The 16,011-nt window shown below is 48.3% G+C and overlaps 1 protein-coding gene across 1 annotated transcript in view; it reads left to right on the top strand.

The window, feature by feature from the left end:
• Positions 1–3,713: 3,713 nt before the first annotated feature.
• The window catches only part of TSPAN8 (tetraspanin 8), a 29,509-nt gene continuing 17,211 nt past the window's right edge, over positions 3,714–16,011 (top strand). Inside the window, exons 1-2 of the mRNA XM_044755910.2 lie at positions 3,714–4,375; positions 15,248–15,310. Coding sequence (XP_044611845.1) covers positions 4,316–4,375; positions 15,248–15,310 — 123 coding nt within the window. The 5' untranslated portion in view covers positions 3,714–4,315. The remainder of the gene's footprint in view (positions 4,376–15,247; positions 15,311–16,011) is intronic.

The following is a 16,011-nucleotide window of genomic DNA, read 5'->3' as shown; positions in this document are numbered from 1 at the left end:
ATTTTCTTATGCACATTTTCATATTTTTCCTTATGTGACCTACGTGGTTAGTAACTTTATGTCCAGGCACAAATCATGAATATTTTAGAATAAACGTGTCTATAGAAGAGGAAGAAGATTGGATGTCCGTTGTCCATGAACACATTGCTACTTCACAGTGACAATTCCAAGCCACACCTTGTTTTCACCCTGGAATTAATACAAGTAGATACTGTTGTTTCAAAATGTCCTGCAAAGGAAGGAGGGGGTCATTCTGACACCAGATGCCCCCCATCCCGGAGGGAGTGGGTGAAAGGTGTCAATGCACCAGGCCCACGAGCGCTCAGGGTCGGAGGCACAGAGCCTCATGTGCGATGGAAGAGCAGGGACCCCGCACTCGGGATCTGGGACTGGACGAGGGGACGAGCCGAGGCTCTGCACCTGCACGAGGGTCACAAGACTCGAGGGCAAGCAGCCCCAATTTTCCAAAAGTGAGAAAAAAGGTCTTTGCAAAACGAGAAATGCTACAGAGCGCCAGCCCTTCCTGTTCACTGCTGGTTCAGAGTGTGTGAACCCACGACCTCATGCACTTACATGCCAAAGTGCAGTCGTTGGAAGAGAAGCTGCTGCATCACTTTTCTTGCTTCGGCCGCCAGCCTTTGAGATTCGCGATGCAGTGAAAGGACCACATGGCGTGGAGGACAGTGATGACAGGAGGACACACAGAGAAAAGAGAGTATAATCTTTTCTTTGAAACACACAGTTTGGTTTTCCAGTTCCTACTCCACTGACAAATATATTGGGTGATTAGATTTGAGGACAAAAGCACAAAGAGGAAGTCATCTTCGTTTCTAGAACGTAAGCTCAGAAGATCAGGATCGGTCTCTGCGGTGTTCACTGCTGCATCCCGGGGCTCGGGGCGTGGCGGGTGTTCAACAATATTCGTGGAATGAACAGCTAATAGCAAGCTGTCTGATACGCTAATCCATTTTCTAATAATAATAAAGAGCATCTCTGTGTTCACATTGCAGCGAGAAGATGACTTCCTCTTTATATCTTTGTTTCCAAAACCTTTGTGTCTGTTGTATAAAGTCCCTCATGAAGGCAGGGATGGTTATCTGGTTTGTAAAGTGCTGAATCTCCAGCACCTAGTGTGGTGCCTAGAATACAGGAGGCATTGCACACGTTTGTTGAATGAATTATTATTATTTTTTTTAAAGATTTTATTATTTCCTTTTTCTCCCCAAAGCCCCCCGGTACATAGTTGTATATTCTTCGTTGTGGGTTCTTCTAGTTGTGGTATGTGGGACGCTGCCTCAGCGTGGTCTAATGAGCAGTGCCATGTCCGCGCCCAGGATTCGAACCAACGAAACACTGGGCCGCCTGCAGCGGAGTGCGCAAATTTAACCACTCGGCCACGGGGCCAGCCCCTGTTGAATGAATTATTGAGTGTATCTTGCAGAGGGAAACATGATGTTGGATGAAAATGTGAACCTCTAATCTAGGCCTGCTCCTTGGTGCCATCCCACATGGAGCTGGATTTGCTTGCTGGCCTGGAGAACCCTGTATTTTGCAGGGTGTCTGCTGGTTCCGCTCGTGTGCCTTCCTCTGCTCTGGGTACAGGGATCTGTCTGCCCCACCTGGGCCCCTGCACTGTGTCCAAGCCTGGCCTGGCCGCCTGCTGCGGCGTTCTCACGACTGGTCAGGCCGGAGCTGGAGCCCACTTGGCCAGCACGTGCCGTGGGCGAGTACCTCACACAGTGGTGGCATTAGGGGAACTCTGAGATTCCTGAGATTTCTCCTCGCTCTTCCCCTCGGGTGTCACATTGTGAGCCCCTCAGTGCCTCTCCCCCGGCCCGTCTGCACTGGTCTGAGATTCATCCTGACCCTCCCAGCCCTCCTCTGTCCCACGTCTCTTCCACGACAGTTTCTCAGGGTCTAAGGGGTGACTGACTCATCTCGGGACCACAGCACAGAACTCGAGAGAGAACACTGAGCTGGTCGCAAGGAGACCTCATTTCTGGAGAGAGCTCTGCCTCCAGTCGGCTCTGTGAGCTCGGGCCCCTTGGTCCGCCCGGGCTTCACTTTCTCGGGTGTGAAATGTGAGGTTTTGTCTAGGTCAGTGTTTGTCTAAGTGCTGTAACACTGATCCAAGGACACGTCCTTCAAAAGTATCTTCTGGGGTCACGTTCATTTGGGGATTGTTGTGCATTTTGTCACCTTCTTGAATATTAGCAAGTTAAAGGTTCTGACAAGTCCTGAAATAAAGGAATGATTTCTCTTTACCTGATATTTACTTTTTTGGGGAGGGTAGCATGCCGGGGTTTCCTAACTCCATGAGGGAGTCCCTGGTTGAACCTTCTGAGGTCTCAGCTGCAAGTGCACATCCATTATCTCCACTGCCAGCTGCTGTGGGTGTAGACATAAGTGGGTCAGGATCTTGTCCTTTTAGGCATAAAAAATCCAATAGGGCAGAGACAAACACCAGTGAGCAGAGAATGACAACTGGAGACTAAGGTTTGCTCCAATTACAGTGGGCTGAGGACTGAGGAACCCAAGGTCTGCCTGGCATGGGCCCATTGGCCGAGCACAGAGGGGCGTTGGCAGTAACTCACCGGGTGGAGGAGCTTGGAAGGGATAGTCCCGGCAGGGGGAACAGAGGGCACAGAGGCCCAGAATCCCAAGGTGAGCTCTAGGCCTGCAAACTGATTCTGTGGTTACAGAGCCCGGGAGTGGGGAGAGCCGAGGGAGAAAGCTCTGGAAGATGAGTAACAGCCTGCTCGCCACGCGTGTGAAGTGCCGTTCTGAGGAGTCTGAGATGTACCCTGTAGGTGACAGGAAACCACCCTTAGATTGGGTTTTAATCAGGGGGATTACATGACCAATAAGTATTTTACAAAGAGAATCATGGAACAAAGAGAACATTCTGGAATGTTAAGGTAGAAAGAAGGAGGAAGAGAGGGCAGAAAACAAATTACGACTCTGCTGAAATGTTCATATGAGGGGATGAAATGCTGAACAATGGCAGAGCCAGGGCCGCGATGGAGGGGAGGCAGAGGCCCACGGACCGGGAGGCGGCTAGATGGGAGGCTAGATGGGAGGCAGGAAAGACAGCGACGCAGCTGGGCAGGTGCTGGGACCACCCGGCAATGGGGGCGGGAATTCAGAGCAGGGGACGGCTCTGCACAGATTTTGAACTGGACTGAGGTCAAAGAGCTCCCTTTCATGGGCAGGAAGTAGAGAGCAGCGTGCCCCCAGTTGCTGTCATGGAGTAGCCTCTCCTCCCTGACCCGGCAGGGCTTGCCTTCACCCGGGACGTCCGCCTTCTGTTAGCGCCAGAAGCAGGCTGTGCCATCTACGGCCACTGAGCTAGGACCACTGCTCATTGTGAACTTTTTGTCTGAGAGGATGGGCATCCAGAAACCGAGCTGGAGGAGAGGAGCTGCTGATGGACGTAAGTCATCAGAGAAGCGAAGGGAAGGGCGGGGTCCGCCTGGGAAAGAGCCGAGCAGCTGAAACGGCCGCCCTGCAACATGAACGCAGCAGGGGCAGGCAGGGGGTGACTCCGGAGAATTTTTTTCCTTTTGCATTGGAAAGAAATAAAGATAAAACCTGAATGGTCTTATGATGGGCAGGGTGGCCTCTCCCTCCGCACTTCCCCCAACTTCCCTGCATTTCGGGCAGCTCCGTGGAGCTGTTTGGAAATAAATGTAGACGCTGTGGGAGGCAGGTGCGCGTAATGTTTGTTCCTCCTGCTCTGGGGTTGAGGGTGGAAGGTTGCTGTGTCTGAGCCTTCAGACTTCCTGATTTCTAAATGCGTTTTATTATTGCATCTAGAAGAAATTTTCCATTCTTGAGGAAATGCAATGCAAACATGAGTTGGAGACACGATGTCCATTTATCTCAGAGCAAAACAACCCTGTTTCCCGTTGTGGAAACGGAGGGCAGGGAAGGCGGGCTGTGGTTTCTGAAATCAGCAGCCTCCTATCTCTGTGCCATTCTCTGCCAGGGCCAGCGCCACCCCTTAACTTGATATCTGTTTACTTTAGAGGAGGTAGTTTTGAGAAACGTCATAAATATCCTGGCCGGGTGCCCCAGGAGCCACGACAAGCAGAACACGCCTGCCCAGAGATAGCCGTTGTGATATTTGAATGTGCAGGTTAATTTTTTATCCACTTTAGTAACCGGATTGTTTTACTCTTCTGTTTCTTTGCTTTCTTTTCCGCTCTGAAGCTGCAGGCACAGAAATCTCTGCAGACAAATTACTCCGTAGCACATTGCCGGACAGGCCTGTGCAGCTAAATTCACAGCATCTGGAGCCTGACCCACTTCCGACATGGCAGGTGTGAGTGGCTGCATAAAATATTCTATGTTTATCTTCAACTTCTTGTTCTGGGTAAGTGTTTTTCTTTTAACTATCAATTTTATGCAAGAAAGGGGATCTTGACATAAATACCATAAATGAGAACAGACTCCGCACCGGAGAAACGGCAGAAGGAGGAAAACGTAGTTCCCATTTACTAGTTTGGGTTTGTTTGTTCTTTCTTTGGTTATTTCAGTAATTGAAAATGAGCCAATGACTCAAAAAAGTGCCCTTCAGGATCTGTGAGGATAAACATTTCATAAATGTTTCAATATTGTTGCAGAACAATCACAGAGGAAAACGCACCCCTTAATTAAAGGACAGTTATTGTTGGTTGTGTATCAGGCCGGCCTCCCTACTTCCAGTCCCTGTGGGGAAAATGCCGTCTGAGCCCCTCGGAGCCCAGCCCTGACTCCTAGTTACATCTGGGTTGAAACAGGTGAACGGTGCACGGTGGGCGTCAGACAATGGACAGGAGAATGGGATCATTTTTAGAGGCAAAGAGGAAACAGTGGGTAGTAAAAAACTTGAGAGGGAAGCAATAAAATTATTTAATCATGAAAAGACTAAACTAAACCACTAAATTGTATCAGGAATTTACAGTAGCATTTTAATGTGTCATCACCCACCTTTTCATCAACAGGATTTGTGTTTTAGCAAGTTCTTATGTTTCTCTTGAAAGTCTGTTGACATAAGACATAGCAAATAAATTAAGTAGCATCTAATGTTGGAAAATGAAGAAATAAGACATGGAAAGGCAGCAAGGTGAAGGCAGGCTGGGACGCTGGGACATTGGCATCATCATTTAGTGTGCATGGTGCAATTAAAGGCTGTTCAGAGTAAAACAGAAGAGATAGCTCAAAGTGCTTAAATGAAAGAAACATTTCGTATTCTGATTTTAAAACAGCTTGTCCAGCATAAGCAGCAGAGAGCTCTGTTCTGTTTTTCACCTGTTTACCTTCAGTGAACAGGCAGCTGGGGTCTATATGTTGGTAAGTTTCTGTGCTGTTAAAACAATGATGCACCTGATTAAACGTAACTTATTGCCTAGAGTGACTTTCCATTCGATGTCAGAGCCCTAATGAGCACAGATGAGATCTTGGTGACGTAAATAAGTGAGTGAGCATATAAATAAATTAAATTAAATAATGACATTTTCTTCTTTGTACTTCCTCTTTTCCCTAGAAAAATGGGCTGCTTTTGCAAATATTAAATGAAACTCATGAATATATGCCAGTTTTTTAAAGGTAGTCCTGATAAATTTCTTCCTTTGAAATATTTAAAACTGGTTAACCCTTGAGAGTAGAATATAAACAAAGAAATACTTGTGTACTGTGCATGGTTTTGTCTTTAGGTTTTTACTCTGGAGAGCCTCAAAAATTGACAAAAGAGGACAGGGGGTCACCCCACGCCCCAGCCCCAATGGCCATGAACCATCCCTGTTCATACTCTCACCCACTGTCCCCACCCCATATTATTTTGAAGCAAATCCCAGACATATCAGTCATCTGTAAAAATTTTAGTACATATCTCTAAAAGACAAATAATTCTTTAAAAACTGTAACCACAATGTCATTATCTACACTAAAAACTTGGTAAGAACTTCTTAATTCATTATCAAATGTCCATCCAAGGTTCAGATTTCCAACTGCCTCGTAGGTGTTCCTGTTTGAATCAGAATCCAAGGGAGGGTCACGCCTTGTGGCTGGTGATCGGTCTTTAAGTCAATTTTCACCCTTGGGTTCTCCCTCCATCTTTGTTTCGTTTTCCCCTTGAAATTTCATGTTCTGGTGTGTATGTTGTCTCCTGACATCCCCATGATCTGGATTTTGCTATTTGCATACCCATGGGGCCTTCCAACAAGTCCCCATCCTCTGTCTGATGTCTAACTTAGTAGCTGCATCTGGAAGCTTGCTATTTTGGGGCATACAACTACATTGTGAGAGATATTGTGTCTTTCATCAGGAGGCAGGTGGTGTCTGACCATGTCACTTTTTATGGTGTTAGTAGCCACTGATGCTCAGGAACCTAATCCACTAGTTTATTAAGAGTTTCAAATTGGTGATATCCTATTTCTATCATTTTTTTTCCTTTATTGGCTGGAATACTTTCAATAAGGAGAAATTTCTCCTTTACTGATTGGTTAGCAGTGGTCTACCGTTTTTATTTAAAAAGGCAGCATAAATGCTTCTACTCTATACTTAGCAGATTTCAGAATGATGAGTTAATTTTCTGGTCCTGTACAATGGTGGTAAGCAGGTATTTCTTTAAGTGCCTTTATAAAGTGATAGACTTAAGGGCCATCACAGGTCTCGTCCTCACTGACGTGCACTGTATTCTGTCTTTGGCCAGCGGGAGCATCTTCAGGTTGGCTCCTGAGCTTTTGGACATGATCCTAGTGACTTTGGTGACTTCTTCACTATTTGGTATGACAAGATGTTCCAGGCTCACTTCCTCATTTCTTGCCGCAGACCCAGAATCAGCCATTTCTCCAGGAAGCCCTGACACCTGTTTTTAAAAAACTACAACCATTGTCTTTTTGTGATACAGAATATATAGGGTCCATTTAAACAAACCAGAATATGAATATGCTGACAAACTCATGGCTTCTATTTTAACAAGATGTCCCAAACTGGTAGCAATCCTCAAATCATGGAACAGTTTGGAAAATATGTCTCTGTTGTTAAAAACAGCACACGAAGTGCTGGTGGCTGCTGTGGGTGCATCAGAGGTCAGAGTCTCATTAAATAGCTAATAAGGAATTTGGAATAGGTCTGAATTTTAAACCAAAATGACAAAGACAGTCTAAGAGAGGGTATGTTACAGGCGCAGGATTATGTATTTAAAATCAGCTCGAGGTGAGTTGTATCGAAGGGCACCACGCCACACCCGGGCGTCGCCACTGCTGTCCTGGGAGCTCTGATTACTTTATGGTTCCCATTATCTCTGTTTTTTGAGAATGAAGGCAAAGTCTTTCTGATGCTGTAGACTTCAGGTCTGTATTTCTAACTTCCCGGGGTAAAGGCCTTGTTCCTCCATCAGCCTCTTGGGGGTACCTGCATTCTCTCCATGAGGCATCTTGAAATGGAGTCCCTGAGGGACGGTTACATTTGTAAAGACTAGGGATAAATTCTCAGCCAACAGGTGACAGACACATTTCCATGAAAATCTAAACAGCAGGAGGAGTCTCTGAGGTGAGGGGACGGTTCCCATTTCTTCTTTCCCCTCCACCCCCAACCCAGAGTTCTCAGAATTTTACTATCAGTCATAGGAAACTAGCGATTTGTCACATTCCTAATGTTTACCTAAGCGAAATTTTAACGGTTCCACTGATGTGGTTTTCTTGTAGATATCTGTGGCCTCATGTTTTCAAATGCATTCTTTCTGGTGTAACTTGCAAAACTAAGCCTTTGCAAAGCAGGGCCAGATGCTGAAATATGGCTAAGACGTGCAAGCGCATGGTCATTGAGCTAAACATACCAGCTCCTTTTGTGAGAGAACTTGAGATATGCCGCATAAATGTCCACCGATTTCCACTCGTTAGAATTAGTGATTGAAGAAAACCTGTGGAAGTGAAAGTCATTCCTGACCACTCAGGCTAGAGGTGGAGTGACCGAGAGGGCCCGCAGGTAACAGGCGAATTGCAGCCCGAACCTGTTTCTCTCAGTCTCGTGTCGGAACAGACGAGCCGCCCGGTTCTCTCATGCTCCTCCTGGACAGCTCAGACTTGGGAGCAGTGTAGACACTCGGGGTGTCTCAGGGTCCGGGAGCGTGGACGCTTGGTCTGTGGATGCAGTGGAACTGCTGCCAGAGGGAGAGAGCTATGCAAAGCCCAGCTCTCAGGAAGAGCAGAGGGAGGAACATCCCCAGGTCCCAAAGGGTGGGGGTGAGAAGGAGCCAAGTGCATGAGCAGCTGACGGAAGCGACGCACGATGTCGTCTAAAGAGAACAGGAGGCCAGAGCTCGGGGTGTCAGGGGCCCGCGCCCGTGTTCAGCATTGTGTTCTCCACGGCGCCTGGGCCTCTGTTGGCTGTGCTGAGAGCGGAGGCAGAGCAGACGGAGCTAGAGATAGGGGCACATTGAAAAATAGGGCACAACTCTGTTTCATTCTGTCAGCTGATGAACCCCAAGACAAACCCTCAAAAATGGCTGCAATGTGTGAACTTTGTCAATACAGTGGTTGCCTGCCGCTCTGCTCTCAGCGTGGAACTGTGATGACGAGACGCTCCGGAGCCCCGTGGGGGAGCCCTCAGGCTGAGCCTCGGCTCCTTCGTTGCCAGTGTGTGATCTTGGGGAAATCAGTTAACCTCTCTGTACTTTAGTGTCCCTCAGGATAGTGGTAGTGTCTGCCTCATAGGTTTGTTGTGAAGATTAAATGTTAATACATATAAAGAAATCAGAATAATGCTGAATAAATGTTTAACTGGTATTTTAGTCAACACTGGATAGGCATTTTTATGAGACAAAGACATGAAACTGCTCTGCATGGTGCTGACCACACCCCCGTGTTAGATTGTGGAACAGAGGAGGAAGGAAGACAGACAGAATTACGATGAGGCAGAACTTCTTCTATGATGAGTCAGGAGAATGAAAAGAAAATGGATTGAGATTCAGATCCCGAATCCACCTGTATTGCTCTGTGGCCTAGAACCTGTTCCTTGACTTCTCTGTGCCCCAGTGTCTGCATTTGTTAGATGAGGACGATACTTCAGCTGGAAGGATGAATCATGAAGATTAACTGGGGTGCTTTGTGAAAGTCTGTAATGAGGACCGACACACAGTAATAATTCAGCTAATGCTATTTTCCCCAGTTCCAACCAGCATGTTGCTCTTTAATTTAAGAGCATTGGAAGCTGGTGTGATAGCATTAGGGATTTTTTAACACCACTCTGATCTTCCTCTGGCCTCTTGGGGTTAGAGGGGTGTTTCCACCCTGAGCCTGGCCTCCACTTTGGGCATATGGGACCCCAAACTTCCCTGCCCAGAGGGCCCCAGCCTGCTCCCAGAGCTGCACAGGCCCTTGTCCGGGTGTGGTCCAGGGGTGCTGTGCGCCGGCAATGGCAGCAGCTTGTGAACAGAGCTGGCTTGCGGGCGAAGGCTGCCCGGTCGTTCCTGGTAGATCCCCCGGGGCTCCAGACAGAGCCGGGAGGCAGGGCTGGGGTGGGGCCGCCCCCCTGGTCGCAGACCCCAAGGAGTCTGAGAATCTAAATAGAACCGTGTCTTCTGGGGCGTTAAGCTGGCACGTTTGTGAAGGCAGGAGGACAGGACACGTTTGTGTGTGTTATTGCCCTGACTTACAGCCTCTCACACGGAGACCCGTGGTCCGTGACGTTACTTGCATTGTTGCTCCAGGTCCTGCCAGGGTGGGGACAGGTCTGCGGGCATCACCTATACAGCAGTTGTAGCTTTGAAAAAGTGATAAAAATCTTCCTGAATCTGGGTCATTTTGTAATTTAGAAACGTCAGGACGCCAGTCAAATGCTGACCTCTCCCCTTCTTCACACATTTTGAAGTTGTGTGGATTTCAGTGATTTTACACTTTCGTGCAGGAAAGACGGCTTGAAGTGCGTTTCCTCAGGCCCTATTCGTGACAGGAAGAAACGGGGTTGAGTTTTCCCCTAAGTGGAGAGCCGTTTAAGGTCAGCTTTGCAGCCGTGCTCCTGGGTGATGGTTCCTTAATGGTTTAGAAGACGCACAAGAAGGCAACCCCGGAGACTCGCTGTGTGCTCGGCACTCACTGAGACAACCAACGTCACTTGTTTGGGGCTGAAGATAGAAAAACCCAGACCGCGGGGCCTGCTGAGAGCTGTGTGTTGATTGACCCCACTGGTCGGAGCATCAGAAGACCAGACGTTGCATGAGGAGCAGGACCAGCCGGTCAGAGCCACGCTCAGCCAGGCGCGTGGAGAGCGCACAGTGACCCCCTCAACAGGAGATGGAGACGTGCCATCCCTGCCTCGTTAGGGAAGGAGGCAGGCACCCATCCTGCACCCAGTGAATAAAGATCAGATTGGGGCTCTTCTTGTTCAAGGACAAATGAGGGAAAATCTAACAGAAGCCTAATAAACACGCTGTGAAGCGCATGCGGGAGAAGGTCGCCTGCAGCCCCAGAGGACAGCACATCCCTGACACACGCGGCAGCATCCTGAAGGGGGTCAGGCAGGCGGCACCAACGCACGGCCAGGAAACAGCCCCACGGAGCCGCCACTGGGGCCACGGAGAAGAAGTGAACTGGAGACCACGGGATGAGATGGAAAGGGGATGGGTAAACTGAGGAAGCGCTTCAAGTTCCCTGGAAGCACGACAGAATTAAAATCACTCCAGAGATCACGCTAAATGCAGACGGTCACACAGAAGCCCAGGGTGAGACGCGTTCTCAGAGGAAAATCAGAGACAAGGATGTGAAAGAGGACGATGGATACGCAAACAGAGGCCGGAAATCCCAAACCAGCAACAACTGCACAGCCCGCGTGATCTTACCGAGATGCAGTTAACCGAGACTTTCAAATAACTGTTTAATAACAGAAGAAACGTGGAAATTAACAGCAACAGCAGGTCTTTCCTAAGATGCCCGGGCTCCCGGGATCCGTGACTCCTGTCGTCATGGCCTCTCGTGTTCTGGGGTTATTGTAAGAACAAATCCTGTTGTTTTCCAAGTTGTCCGTTCGGATATTTTCTTATTCTTTCACAACCTCTCAGGAACAGCACAGGACAGGTTCCCTGAAGCTTGTGTAAAAAGTGTCCGTTTTGGACCAATCACGGCACAGCTCACTCCTCCATTTTCAACACTCTTCAAACACACTTTGCCCGGTACCAAATCAGGAGATGGTGTTGAGATGGAGGGAGCAGGGTGCCGGGGAACATGGCATCAGAGAGGCGGACGGACCGGCTGGGTCCGCACCCTCAACCTCATCCCATTTCCTTCCTGGCAGCTTATGGTTTTCAGCTCCTGCCCTGTCTTAGCTCAGGCAGCCATGACAAAATACCATGGACGGACTGGGATAAACAACAGAAATTGACTTTCTCACAGTTCTGGAGGCTGGAAGGCTGAGGTCAAGGTGCCAGGGGGTCTGGTTTCTGGCGAGAGCCCCCTTCCTGGCTTGCAGACGGCCGCCTTCTCGCTGAGTCCTCATAAGGCCTCTCCTCGTGTGTGTGTGGTGGAGAGCGACATCTCTCTTCCTCTTCTTGCAAGGCCCCCAATCCTATTGGATTAGGACCCCACCCTTATGGCCTCATTCACCCTTAATTACCTCCCCAAAGCCCTGTCCCTAAATACAGTCACATTGGGACTTAGGGTTTCAACAAACAAGTTTGGGGGAGACAATTCCGTCCACGGCATGCTCGTAAGCACACAGCCCAGTCACCTAACTTCTCAGAACCCGGCTCAGACCACCTGCATCCCAATTCCGTGAGAAGAAAGGTGTGCCCTGAGAGCCGAGTGACAGGTACAATGACTTCCTTCAAGGAGAAACCAGAAGATGGCTTGAGGCCCCTGGGGTCAGCTGCCAGTGGACGAGGGTCCCGCACAGAAGCTGCTTCCTTGATCAGTGGGAGGTGGACAGAGTCAGACCCTTCCTTCTTGATTTATGCTCCCACTTACGTAACACACTGTGATAAGACTCGGGACAAACCCTAAGGCCAAACTGGGCGAAGAGCTGGAGCACCGTGATGACGGCTGATACGGTGACAACGCAGGAGAACAGGTCAGCACGGGCCCGACCGCTCCTGGTAGAAAATCAAGTTACTGTTAAAGTCACTCAACATGTTTATGAATAATTTCATGTTATTAAGACTGTGATTTTATATGTGGATTTCTTCAACAAAATGAGAATGATATATTTTAAACATTTGTTTCTTTTAGTTTTTAAAATAAAGTTTGAAGAAAAGACAGAGATAGGGATGGAAATGTCGTTTGGCCAACTTCTAAATCCCTAAGAAAGTTTGCCTAACTGTGAAGATTGAAGCTGGGCAAAATATTCTCACCTCCTGAAATAACTGGAAACTCTTTCTTTCTGTCTTTCTTTTCTAAAGACAATTGTTTTTAGAGCAGTTTCAGGCTCAGAGCAAAATGGGGGGAAGGTACAGAGATTGCCCGTATATCCTCTGCCCCCACGCGCACAGCCTCCCCCACAATCAACACCCCCCAGGTGGGACATTTGTTATAGCTGCTGCGTCTACCCCGAACATCAGTGTCACCGAAGTCCACAGTTTACATCAGGGTTCGCTCTCAGTGGGGAACCGTCTGTGGGTTTGGACAAACGTATAATGACACTGACATGTATCCGTCATTATGATATTATGCAGAGTATTTTCACTGCCCTGAAAACACTGTGCTCCACTCGTTCATCCTCCCCCACCCCAGAAACCCCTGATCCGTTTACTGTCTCCGTAGTTCTGTCTGTTCCACAATGCCGCACAGTTGGAATCCACAGTATGGAGCCTTCACAGACTGGCTCCTTTCACTGAGTCACGTGCATTTAGGGTTCATCCTTGTCTCTTCATGGCTTGATAGCTCATTTCTTTTTAACACTGAATAATATTCCAATGTCTGGATGGACCACAGACTGTCTGCTCACCTGCTGAAGGACGTCCTGGTTGCTCCAGCTCTGTGAATCATGGATAAGCTGCTATAAACATCATGTGAGGTTTTTGTGTGGGTGTGTTTTCAGCTCCTTTGGATTGTACGTTAAGAGGATGCTTAGTTCTGTAAGAAACCACCAAACTGTCTTCCAAGGTGGCTGCACCACTTTGCATCCCCGCCAGCAGTGAGTGAGAGTTCCTATTGCTCCCCATCCTCGCCAGCACTTGGTGGTGTCAGTGTTCCAGGTTTCGGACATTCTCATCAGGGTGTAATGGTATCTTGTTGTTGTCTTGATGCTTTTTTTTTTTTGGTGAAGAAGATTTGCCCTGAGCTAACGTCTGCTGCCAGTCTTCCTCTTTTTGCTTGAGGAAGATTGTCGCTGACCTAATATCTGTGCCAGTCTTCCTCTATTTTATATGTGGGATGCCACCTCAGCAGGGCTTGATGAGTGGTGCTAGGTCCACACCCAGGATCCGAACCCGCAAACTCCAGGCTGCCAAAGTGGAATGTGCAAACTTAACCACTGTGCCACGAGGCCGGCCCCTGATGCTCCTTCTTTTAAGTGTTAATGTTACAGATAATTTTCAGAGGCTGAGAAGACTAAAGTCATCATTTGAGGCACAAATATGGGTGATTTTGTAAGATTTCTGAATGATTTGATGTCCAAATACATTGAAAAGTGAACTAAGAAGTCACACAGAAACAAACAAAAAGTGAAGAGTTTAAAAAATATCCCACTCAGTCTCCAAGGGTCATGCAGGTTTCTCGCTGATAGCTTCCTAAGATGTGTGGTTGTTATAATAGCTGTTCAGATAATTATTATTTCCAGTTAAAGCAAAAGGCCAGAGTGATTATTAAGAGAATTAGTGTAAATCTACTTGTTAAAGGAGAAGAAAAAGAGAAAGAAAATATCAGGGAACAAATGAAATAAACACAAAATCCAGCTGCCATAAAATTATTGAAAATCCCAGATGGTCTCATTAGCATTTGACACACATTCTTACAGACTCATTTATTGATGAGGAACCATAAAAAGGAGCATTTATCTCCCTCTGCAAACGAGATCAGGATTCAGCAGAAGGAGGGGAAGACGTAAGGAGGGTGTCCAGGCTTCGAGCTGTGCTTTCGATGGTCTGCCTTCTGCATGTGCACACCCGAGAGACCATCAAACTGCAGGTGCCGGCGACTCGTTGTCCGGTCCCAGTGAAGCACACAGCGGGCAGGACGGGCTGGGGGCGCTGGGTTCTCACCACTCGGGGTCGTCTCTCAGGGGTCTAGTCTCGTCTGCGAAGGCGGGTTGGCACCAGACAACTCTGGGATCTTTGCGGGAGCACAGATTCCCCGGTGGTTCCAGGGCTCCCTGCTCTCTGTCAAAGCCCTTGGCTCCGTGTCCACAGCAGCTCACGAGAAGCCATTAAAAGTGAAACTGCTGTTTGGGGATCCTGGGCGCAGGGCCCAGCCCTGCCTGAGACGGTCACGCGCCAGGGCCCTGGTTTGGAGGACTCCGCTTTGCTCTGTCAGAGCGCCAAGGGCCGGAATGGTCTGGAAAGTCCTCCAGGGCCTGCTGTGTTTGGTATGTGACCAAGCTTGTTCTCAACGTCTCCACCTAATAATAGAGCTTTGATTTTTCTTTTGAGGCCACAACATATAAATCTTAAACAAAAAAAACCCAAACCCGAAAGACAGGGGTTTTCCTTACACGAAAGTAAAATGTGTTTCCCATTTTATGTGTTGGCTTTGGTCCAAATTAAACTCATTAAAGAATTTAAGACCCGAAGTCCTCCTCCTCATTGCTCCTGCTTTCTGGGCAAGCTTCACTGCCGAACAGAGCTTATTTTGAAAGAGTTTGTTTGGGAACAGAAAGTGTTGCAAACCCTCGTTGCTCATCTGCAGACTTTGTCAGATGCTCTTCTGCTCCTCGTCTGTCCCAACCTCCTCCTCCTTGGATCTTGAAGGAATCTTTGGTGATCAGTCAGTTATTCCCTTCCTTTTTGGTCTAAGCCAGCTTCTCAGAGACCAACCAGGGGCATAGTGAGGATATTTTGTCTGTAGACTGTCACTGTCTTTCGTAGGTTACAATCTAGCAAACGCAGAGCATCCTTCCTCCCCAGGGGAGACGACCTCCCTCCGGGACCTGTGAGTGGACTGTAGATGGGAAATCAATTATCCAATGATGGTGGAACATTTTGGCAATTATCTGCACGTGGATGTGCCTCATTTAATGCATATGATGATAAACCTTGTAACCAGCGGGTTAGGGAGGTGTGGAATGAGAGCTGCAGTTTATCTTCCTGGGAGGCTAACATTTTCGTTTTTTCCTGCAGCTGTGTGGTATCTTGATCCTGGCAGTAGCAATCTGGATACGAGTCAGCAAAGATGGTCAAGAGGTAAATAAGTAAATACAAGTTTCTCTGCTTCCAGAGCAGTTTATTTCTCTCATAGTGATGACAGTAATAGTAATAAATATTTTTATAGCATTTTCTTTAACTGCCTCATGTAATCATTTGTGCCAACATGTGATTTTATAATTTAATTCAATTTGATTCATCGAAATCACTCATGATAGGCCTGGCACTGTGCCAGGCATGGAAGGATCCTTCTGAAGAATGGAGGGGGTGTTATTCCCCAAACAGGAGATGCAATGGAAGTGGAGGGGGAACCGACCAGTGGCAACCAGCCTCCTCCTGCGTTCCTTGTGTGAGACCAGCCCGACGTGTAGCTGGACGACAGAGCCCGCCCTCCACCCCACCAAGAACAACTTGTGTGTGGACAATAGTCCCGCTGATTGGGGCGGGGCGGGGCGGGGGGTGGTCCAGAAGGAAGGAAGGTGAGAAGTTCTCTTGAAGACAAAGAATCCGAGTCTGTGTTGTAAAGGCAACAAAGTCCGAAGGTGGTGGATTCCCTGCGGCCCCCGGCATTGACGGCGGCCCCTTGTGACGGCAGACGGCTGCTCACACGACTGCAGCTCAGCAGTTGGCTGGGGATGTCCAGCTTCCTGCTGTCAAGAAAAGACCCAGTCCCCACCACCCGCCCTTCCATGCCCCGTGCAGAGCTCTTACCAGGGTTTCCACGGGTCTGGAGGAAGGTT

Source organism: Equus asinus, chromosome 22 (assembly GCF_041296235.1).
Source record: "Equus asinus isolate D_3611 breed Donkey chromosome 22, EquAss-T2T_v2, whole genome shotgun sequence".
Taxonomy (NCBI): domain Eukaryota; kingdom Metazoa; phylum Chordata; class Mammalia; order Perissodactyla; family Equidae; genus Equus; species Equus asinus.
This window is presented reverse-complemented; position numbering and strand designations above follow the sequence as displayed.